The sequence below is a fragment of the Hipposideros armiger genome, unplaced genomic scaffold (assembly GCF_001890085.2).
Source record: "Hipposideros armiger isolate ML-2016 unplaced genomic scaffold, ASM189008v1 scaffold_553, whole genome shotgun sequence".
In the NCBI taxonomy this organism is placed as follows: Eukaryota; Metazoa; Chordata; class Mammalia; order Chiroptera; family Hipposideridae; genus Hipposideros; species Hipposideros armiger.
In genome coordinates this window covers 1,341,282-1,351,576 of record NW_017731903.1, presented here as the reverse complement: position 1 = coordinate 1,351,576, position 10,295 = coordinate 1,341,282, and the positions used below count along the sequence as shown (strand labels likewise).

At 43.1% G+C, this 10,295-nt stretch overlaps 1 protein-coding gene across 1 annotated transcript in view; it reads left to right on the top strand.

Moving 5' to 3' along the window:
* Positions 1–283: 283 nt before the first annotated feature.
* Positions 284–10,295, top strand: part of TACR1 (tachykinin receptor 1) — a 157,488-nt gene continuing 147,476 nt past the window's right edge. Inside the window, exon 1 of the mRNA XM_019623526.1 lies at positions 284–1,390. Within this exon, the coding sequence (XP_019479071.1) occupies positions 1,002–1,390 (389 nt within the window). The 5' untranslated portion in view covers positions 284–1,001. The remainder of the gene's footprint in view (positions 1,391–10,295) is intronic.

The following is a 10,295-nucleotide window of genomic DNA, read 5'->3' as shown; positions in this document are numbered from 1 at the left end:
CCCCACACTTGCCCAATTCCCACAGCCACAGGCAGGCGCCTCTGCAGAACTGCCGCAGCGCTCAGGGCAGCCCTCCCTGGAAGTTGAGTGCCCATCACTACAGCAATTTCGCAAATCCTTCCTTTCCCTTTGGTGCATCTGTGGTTCCAGCTGCAGACCCCAGCTGGCGCAATTACTCCGAGGCCACCTAGCGTCCCCTGGCGGAGTGCGTGGGACGCCGGACTTGCGGACTCCCATAGCAGGTAGCTGCCAAAGGCGTGGTGGCTGCGACGCTGGAGTGAGACAGTTGCCAACAGCTGGTGCAGCTGCCGCGCTGCGCACCCGGACTGGCGAGTACGCAGCCCAGGTACTGCCCCTTCCCGGTGACGTCTCTGCAGCGGGTTATAAAAAAACGTCGCGCTCAGTCTGCCGAGGTTCAGCTAACTCACAAGCGGTGCAGGACCCAAGCCAAGAGGCGCCTGCGAAGCTGCAGGCAGTGGCGGCGGCGGCGGCGGCGAAAGCAAAGGAAAATTTTTCAGCCTGACACGGGGACCCAGAATCTCGGCCTTGGACTCTGAACTTTTACAGGTCGCGTTGTGACGAGCACCCCCCTTGGCTCCCAAGTCCTCACGCAGCAGAGTTTTGCCTTCCCCGCTGTGGGTAGGGGGATTGGCGTTACAAGCAGCAGCAGGTGTAGGAAGGCAGGGGTCTCCTGCTTCCTGGAACAGTGATCCACGGAATTTCTTTCCCTTTTTCAGTCCAACGCAGGAGAGACGCTGTCTCCAAATGTTTCCTGAAGCTTGAAAGTGGGGGAATTCAGAGCCACGAGAGCAGACAGCACATCAAAAGCATTCATCTTCCTAGCGCCAAGTCTCCTACTTGCGAGGAAAGAGTTCTGCCAGAAAGCCTGCAAGCCCTCCTGTCTTGGTGAAGCAGTACCCTGACCCCAGGCGCTGGCCTCGGGACCCTGCTGCAACGTGGGTGCGTGTACAGGGAGAACAGCTTAGCCACTTAGCCGAGAAATGGATAACGTCCTCCCTGTCGAGTCAGACGTCTTCCCAAACATCTCCACCAATACCTCGGGGACACACCAGTTTGTGCAGCCAGCCTGGCAAATTGTCCTTTGGGCAGCTGCCTACATAATCATCGTGGTGACCGCCGTGGTGGGCAACGTGGTGGTAATGTGGATCATCTTGGCCCACAAGAGAATGAGGACAGTCACCAACTATTTCCTGGTGAACTTGGCCTTCGCCGAGGCCTCCATGGCTGCCTTCAACACAGTGGTGAACTTCACCTACGCTATCCACAACGAGTGGTACTATGGCCTGTTCTACTGCAAGTTCCACAACTTCTTCCCCGTCGCTTCGGTCTTCGCCAGCATCTACTCCATGACAGCCGTGGCCTTGGATAGGTGAGCTTGCCCTTTGTAGAAAGTGGAGAAGGCGTCCACAGAGGATGATGGCTTTGCTATGGAGAAGCAGGGTTGGGTTCTGCCTGATTCCAGGTGGAGGGTGGTCACCTGTACCCTGGGATTTTTACTGACAGCCAGTTGTTGATGGGGGACTTTGTCTTAATCACCCTTTTCTATTCTATTTTCTCTTTCCTTATCTCCCCTTTTCCTCCCATCACCAATCTCCCTTTCTTCACATGCCTCCTTTTTTTCTTCATTTAACCCTCTTATCTTCATCCCTCCTCCACTCATCTCTCACACACTTTCCTTTCAACCCCTGCTTTGCTTCTTTCTATATATTCCTTCTCTCCCTTGTCCCAAAAGCCTGAAGGGGATACTCAGGGCTTGGCCAAGGGGCCCGCCCCTGCCTTGGGCCTTGGAAACCCCTGCATGCTTGCTTTTCTTGGGCAGCCTCTTGGTGCCTTCCAGTTTTAAGTACACCTGGCCAAAATTTCTCATTTTTTACTTTTCCCTGAAGATTCAGAGGCATCCTGCTCCCACCTCAACTTTCCAATATTATTTGGATGTGAAGAGCATTTCATTAGAATCATAAATACTCAGAATTCTAATTCAGCTCCTGCCACCCTGCTAGGAGTTCTCATTCAGGAATGAGAGGCAGCTATGCTGTCATTGAGGAACTCCATAGCTAGGGAGTTTACCCAGGAGTTTTTCTAAATTTCTCTTGTAATGTGAGGTCAATGTTTTTAGCCTGTCTGTAGCCACAGAGAAACATGGTTGGCAAAGGCAACTGAGAGCTCTTTCTTTCCTGCCACCAACAGGTTAGGGTTTGCAAGGCTGATTGAAAGTGAAAAGGTTGGCATTTTCAAACACTGGGGCTAGTGCTCTGGAATGAATGGGCCCTCAGGTGGCGTGGCAGAAAATTATAAGAGCACAGCTCTATCTGTATTGACTTTTTGTGGGTGTCCTAGCTCTGCCATGTGTATGTCTATAGGTGCATAAGTGGTAAATGTTTACCGGGGATGTGGAGATATGTTTGAAATACCTGCCACTGTGATTTTAAAAAGGGTTCTTTGATGGCCTTGCTGAGATAAATGAATGTGAGAAATCCAAAGAAGGAGCTAGGAGAAAAACTTCAAAAAAATTTTTCCCAAACTAAACCTTTTTACATAAAGGTTGTTGACAATTTGCAATTGTTTTGTTTTGTTTTGTTTTGTTTTGTTTTTTGGTCTTTTTCAGCTTCTATAGTGAATGAACACTTGTAAGAGCAGGGAAAGCTATGTTTCCTTTGCTGTGGTGTCCACATGCTGAATTTTAACTCCCATGTTCACTTCCCTTTATGCAACTCTTATGTGTTTGGTATGTTGTGTGTAAGACAAGTTCTGGTGAATCAATTATATTTTAAATGTGGAAGGCAAACCAATTATTCAAAGTAGTAGTGAAATGAATTCTTTGTAAATGTATCTTTCATGTTACTCTAGTTTTCAGATATTCAGTTTGCTGAATGAGGCACTCTTGTAAATCTTTCTGCGCTGACTTGTTCCTTTAACCTCACAGCAGCCCCCTTAAACTTAGAAACCATGTAGTGTGATATATAACCAAATATAGGCACGATGAAAACTGGTGTCTGACACATGCTCTCTTGATGATGCCTACATTAGAGGGAAAGTTGTTATTTGTACTTCATTGGGCCTTGCTTGAGCTCAGGAGTCCTGTCAGTCAGCATGAGTCCCATGGCTGTTTCTCTTTGGCTTACACAGAAGTGACATGTTCCACGGCCCTGCTCTTTCCCTTTGAATTTAGAAGGTTAAGGGCAGGAGTCAGGGTCAAAGTCTTCACAGTGGATTGAACAAGGAACCAGGTTTCAGCTGCCTTGCCTCTGGCTTCTCATGCTCCACTGTTTTTCTCTAGGCAGTCAACAGGCAGGACCCTGACCCTGTGTGTTCCCTGCTCAATGAGGTCAGAGGATCTCTGGTGCCAAAGCTGAGGGAAATGACAGCAGCGAGAAATGTCCCCATGTCTCTAATGTACAGAACAGCCCAGGGAGATTACCAACGTCATGCTCAAGGTTCAAGCTCAAGGTAGAGTTAGGGATACCGTGTCAAGGCTGTGTCTCCTAGTCCACCCGCTCCTTCTATTTTTCCTTGCTCAGCTCATGAGCACACAGTGGATTAATCCCCTCAGACCGTCTGAAGAATGTAGCTCCCCCTGCATTTGTGGTCATCCGTTCTCTCCCAAGAATGTTCTGGTAAGGAAGGGGCTTTATGCTCTCTCCATATGAATGATCTCTCTCCTTTCTCCACCAAGGCAGTGCAGGCTTTGAAACAGTGTTAAGCTATCTTTTTGTGTGTTCTTTGAACTTTTAACAGGTAACCTTTGAGTCAAGCCTTAAAAAATGAAATCAACATGGTTTTCCAGATGATAACATTAAACCTTGTTCATTGTAGAAAATTTGGGCAGTATGAAGAACGTAGACACAAAAATACAAATCAACCATCACTTCCCTGTGCAAAAATAACACCTGTTAACATTTGAATTTCTCTCATGACTATTACACTACATAGTTGAAGTCAGATTCTACATAATTTTGTAGCTTATTTTTTTCCATTGATGTGAATGGAAAACATTAATAACATTTTCCCATGTTATTAAAAAGTCTTCAGTAACATAATCTTAATGGCTTCCTATTATTCCATTATATAAATGTGCCATTATTACTTTAAGCATCCCTCTACTGTTGGGTATTTTGGTGATTTCTAGATTTAATTTTATTTTATTTTTTTGCTATTATGATTGATATGCTAATAAACATTTCTGTATGATAATTTTGTTTGTGTTCTTTATTATTTTCTTAGGGTAGATTTCCAGAAGTAGAATTACTGGGTCAAACCAAATGAATTTTTAAAAAATGTTTCCTCCTAATTTTAAAGGATTATAAACTCTGAGCAGAGCAAGGAACATGTCTGTTCTGTCTTGTTTACTTTATCTCCTCCGCATAAAGCCAAGTGCTTGGCATCTAACAGCCACTACATGTTAATTGAATAAATGAATGAGTGAATAAAATAATACATTTTCCTAGAAGAACATTTGGAAAATACATAAAATTGTAGAGAAAATGTAAAAATCATCTACAATCCCACTTCTGACAGTTAACCAGTTAAAATCTTGGAATGCTAGCTTGTATTTACTTTTTCTGTGTTATTTATGCCACATACAGCCACTCATACTTTTAAGGATAAATTTTGGATCATAATAAAAGCAATGTCAATGTCTGCTTTTTTGTTTTTGTTTTTTGTTTTGCTCCTTTAACATCATGTCATGGGTATTTTCCATGTCACGAAGTATAATAGTTTTCAAAGTAACATTTTTAATGGATGCATTATATTGCATGGCCACAATTATTTACTTACCCATTTCTCTAATTTTAGATGTAAGTTGTTTCCATTTGTAATGATTACAGGTAATTTTGAAATGAATACCTTGGACATAAATGTTTTAGAACAACCCTTGTTCTTTCCTTAGAAGAATCTCATTGAAGTGGAATTGCTGGGTCAAATTGTCTTGGTAAATTTTGCTCAATTTTCTTCTAGAACAAAAATGTATGCAGAGGAAAAAAAACTTGAGCAGTAGATTTTAGTACTAATTTAAATCTTTTCTATAATCTTTCCATAAAATAGGGAGAGAGAGAGAGAGAGAGAGAGAGAGAGAGAGAGAGATCCCCTCCAAAAGAATATTTATTTATTGAAGGCAATGGTTACCTAGAACAAAAATGTTGCAGAGACCAATACATCTAAATAAGACCAGGTCTACCTCTAATTAAACTCCAGTGAACACCAGGGATTTTACTTTTTGAAACTCTGTGATTCTCCCATTTAAAATAAAATTTAGAATGATTTTCCTATTGTAAAACCTAAAAGGTGTGTGAGATGTTTCATTAAATTAGAAGTTGGAGGACTCTGAGAGCTGACTCTTCCATTTTCACGGGCTGCTGGTAATAGCCAGCTCTAGTGCTGTGAAGCAGCATCTAAGAAGGAAGGTGTTTGGGAGTGGGGGGTGGGAGGGGTGCAATCCCTAAGCCCCACAAGAGAGGCTATGGGGCAAAAGGGAACCTGACCTGGAACCAAGCACACAGCAACAGGAGCACTGGCTGGGTAACACTGCTCCTCTACCTGGTGGGGACAGGTATAATTTCAGCAAGATGAAAGGTGAAGACTGCTCACTGCTTACTAGTTCTGGGTGTGTTGTGTTTGAGTGAAAGGAAACATCCAAATGATAATGGTCTCTGGACAATATGAAATATGGTCAGGACTGGAAATATAGTTGCTCAGATAGGGGTAATGATGAAGGCAAAAGATGGAATGAACTCTCTGAGAGAGTAAAAGAGGAATCAAGAGCAAAAATATGTATCAATAAAAAAACTTCTGCCAAAAGATCTCTGGTGTCCATCCCACCCAGGCATATCCACCTACAAGTTTAAATAGCCTGCTCCCCAGGTCTCTGCTAGCTGTGCAGCCTGTCCTTGTACCTTACCTTGTTGGTTAGACTTGGATCCCATTGTATAACTCAGGGCAGTCCTTCCCCACCCGGAGGCTGGACTGAGATTCCAGGATCCTTTGCATTCATTTCAATGGAACTTACAACCCATGACCAAATACCCCTGTAATGCTGAGAACAATCATTCACTAGAACCCTGTCCACCACAATCAGCTCCGTCTTTTCAAACCAGGAACCTCAAATGTCTGGGTGGACGTGGATCACACTAGAGTTTGTTACATCTCAGATGGGTCATTTAGGCTGCTGGGCTTTTCCTGGAGAGGTTCAATGCCCACCTACTCCCTGGAGCTTGCCACATCCTCCTACTACTCATGGGATCCCTCAGTGTCCTGAACTGTCAAGGCCCTTCATTTTTTTAAAAGAACTGGCAGGAACATAGGTTCAATTGGAGAAAAATAAAGACTAATTCTCAATGTAAAAGTACATAGCAGGAGCACAAAACTTTGTTACTGTTATTGTTGTTGAATTAGCAAATGGTAGAATGAAGGAGCAACATTCACAGTTAAATTTAGACAAAAGTCTTTAGTCCATCAAGGGATAATGCCACCACGTAAGGTGAGGTTTTCTAACCCAGGGCCTCATGTCTTTCTTCAAACGGCTTATGCTACATACAGGGGAAAACAAGACTGATTGAGAGATAACTACTATATAACGTGTTAACAATATGTTTCATCTGGTTTGTACAGACAAATTCTATAGGAAAGAAGAGAAGGAGGTCATGTCCAGCAGTGATGATCAAGAAGTCCTCAAAAGGTGGCAACTGAGTTAGCTGGTCCTTGAGGATTAGATAAGATTTTCAGAGAGTATGATAAAGAAATGTGACATTTCAGGTAGAGGAAACTGTATGGCACAAGTGTGGAGATAAGTTGCAAAGTGGGGAAAACGAAGGGCTGACTCAATTGAAGGGAATTCACAAACGAATTACGGAATGAATGGAGGAGTTGGTGGGAAGAAACTGAGTACAGTTGGATTTGATGTGAAAATATAACAATTAGTTGGAAATGCCCAACAAGCTACTTGAGAGGTGGGACTCAAGAATGAAAAGCCAGGGATCACAATGTAGATTTAGGAGTTTTCCAAACAGAAGGGCTATTGGAGTTTGGAAAGTGGACAACATCACTTTCATCTATATACACGTTTCCAGAGAAGACACTAAAGATTCACAGGAATGTCCTAGAAGGCAGTAGGAAGGAAAAGAAGAAGAAATAGATAAAGATGCAGTGGAGAAATCAGGATATGTGGAGTGACAAAGGTTAAGAGAGGCGACTTGTGGTTGGTTATATTTATTTGTATCATTAAGATCCAAGAATAATGATGACGTTGGATTTGGCAATAAGAACATTGGTGACCTGTCAGAGAGAGGGTTGGGAAATTATAGAAAGGTGAGATAAAATTAGATGGAATGAGAGATAGGGCCTCTTCCTCACCCATTCATCCATCAAAACCATTATTGAGCACCTACTATGTGCCAGATGCTAAGGCAATAAAGCACTGCCTTTGCCTTTGTACTCTCAGTCTTGGGGGATTGACAGACCCATGAATATTATTATAACCCAATGCAATTAATGCCATGCTGAAGGAGTTTGGAGACAGAGCAAAGAACTACCCTTGGGAACATAGGAAAGATTTACGGGTAAATTAAGAAAAGGAAGAAGAAGAGAAGGAGGAGGGGTGGGGGGAGAAATAAACAGCTAAGTACAGAAAAAAACAATGTGGAGCTATGGGGGTTTTTTAATTAACTTCAAGAATACTGGATTGGGAATTCTTGTAATGATTTATTAATGTTTGTCACTTGGAAATGAAAAAGGAGATTTCATGTTAATAGAATTGATAATGATACCTTTATACTTGCGTGCTCTCCGATCCGCTGTCTCATCTAATCCTCAATACCAATGGGGATTCCGTTTCTACTTTGGAAAGACTATTAGACACAATTTCGTTTAACATTGTCCTCCTGCTCTGCACTCCCTCATAGCCTGGAGACCTGTGCAATTTGCTTTCATATACCTTAGACATCGGCCTACATACCCTGCTCAAAGTGGCTTTTGGATGCCATATCGTCTAAAGAAAGCTGTCATTGAAGGCAGAAAAGTGATGTAAGTGTCCTACTGTGCAGAGTAGACATTAGAGACCCTTTTGACAATTTTCCACCCAAACCAAAATTCAGCCCCACAACCATAACCTAGACAGGGCCATTGTAAGAAAATCAAATTTTGCTTAAATATTTTACTCAACTTGTTTCATTTGTAAAATTCACTCAATTTTGAGTCATTGCAACAGTATTCTTTTTGTTGAACTGAAATCTCTAATTTTGGGTTTTTCCTATAGTATAAAGAACTTCATGTGGTAGACTTTCTAATATATCCCTCCTGAAGCTTCTCCATCCCTGGTTAACAGTCCCTGGTTCCTTCATCTTTCCATCCTTGTTTGTCTCTACTGGCTATCCTCAATGCTTAATGATCCTCTTAACTGAGAGCTTAACTAATGCCCAGAACTTAGCCCTGATACCATTACCTTGTCCTGCTCCACCTGCTGTAGAGCTGGCATCCTAGCTGGTGACTTTGTTGTCCTCCTAGACTTAGTTCAAGTGTCACCTCTACTAAGAAGCTGACCTTAACCTGCAAGTCTAGATGAGGTGTCCTTCCTATCTATTCCCACATCATTTACCCAGTGAGGTTGTAACTGCCTGTCACTTGCCAGTCTCTCCCACACCGCCCTGCCCACTAGGTTGCAAGCACCATGAAAACATGGTGCTTTATCTGGTTTCCTGTTCCCAGAAGCTATCCAGTTGCCTGACACAGAGTATGTACTCATTAAAATGGGTGTATAGTGGTTGAATTGATGTACCCCTCTCCTGTACACATCAACTGAAATCTGAAAACTGGAACTAATGCACCAGGCAGACTGCAAAGCACACCTATGATGCTATGCCCTAAAGCAAAAGAAAATTGGGCTAAATTTATGCCTACCATGGAGTTTTGCTACCATACAGAACACTTTTGGCTCAGAACCCATGTTTGAGAAAAACTACGTGTTCTAATTCACACTTGCCTCTTCCACACTCCACTTGACTGGGCCCCACTGGATTCCTGACCCACATCCTGCCCCCAAAAGGTATTGTACCCCAGGGAACACCTCGAATGGGGAAGAGTTTATCATTCCCACCTTAGCTGCAGTCTAGCCAGGCATACTGGAAACAGGCATTTCATAGACCTTTCTCTGGCCCAACTTTTGTCAAACCCCCCCCCCTGCCTTTATCTCCAATACCCCTACTAGCAACAGGAAGGCACTTTCTGCTTTACTTGTCCTTCCTGCGGCAGGACCAGCAGAAGCCTACCCCCCACCCAGCCCTCCAAATCCTGAATCCACAGTAGTTGTCTGAGCAACCCTGTCCATATTAAAATATTCCAGACACAGGAGAATCCCAGCAGAGTGGCCTGAGATAGACTGGGGAACTGGATGACATTGCCCAAACCTCACCTCTTGCCACATTGAGAGGCTGTGATTCCACCTCATTGGAAGGGGAGATATGAGGCTCTATGGATGAGGAACTCCAGGGATGAACAGATGCTTTAATGATATCCTTGAAACATAAATCTCAGCGTGGAAATTAACATAGCACATGAACTGCTTTAGGGAATCTGTCTAAGCAGCCCTCAGCCTGATTACTTGCTCTTCTCTTTTATAATTCTCCACTTGATCTTCTTTCCAATTCAGTTTTATCACTATGTTTAATATTTGGGACTCTCCATGGGGTGCCTTTCATGTCCTTTGTGTAAGAATGTCCTTTAATAACCTTACATCCACCCCTTGACTATGGAGTTGAGTGTAGGAAAGAGCACAGGCAGTGGGTTCCAGCAGTAATTCTATCGCTTGTTAGCTGTGTGCACATAGGCAAGGTACTTAACCTCTCTGGGCCTCAGTTTTTCCACATGGTAATAAAACGTACCTTGTAGGGTATTGTTTCAAGGAGAAAGGGAAAGGACAGGGATGGAAAGGAATAGAAACTCCCTGATTCATTGCCTGACATCCAGTAAGAGCTCAGATAAAAGTAATATTATGATCTCTAATAAACCCTGACACATCATTATATACATTACTCACACCCATTCTTGTTTCCACATCCTCTTGGGTTCTGGTATAACGGCAACAGGGTGAAACATTTATATCCTTCCCCTTAAAACTATAGTTTAAAATCCTCCTAATTGAACCAGCCAACTTTGTGCTAAATGCTATCCAGCATCCTTCCCATCATTGCAGATGCACCCAGTCTACCAGAAGCCCATCATTTAGACATATCACAGTCCAGAAAAATCAAATCATTTTCTTCTATACCATCTCCAAAACCAAACAT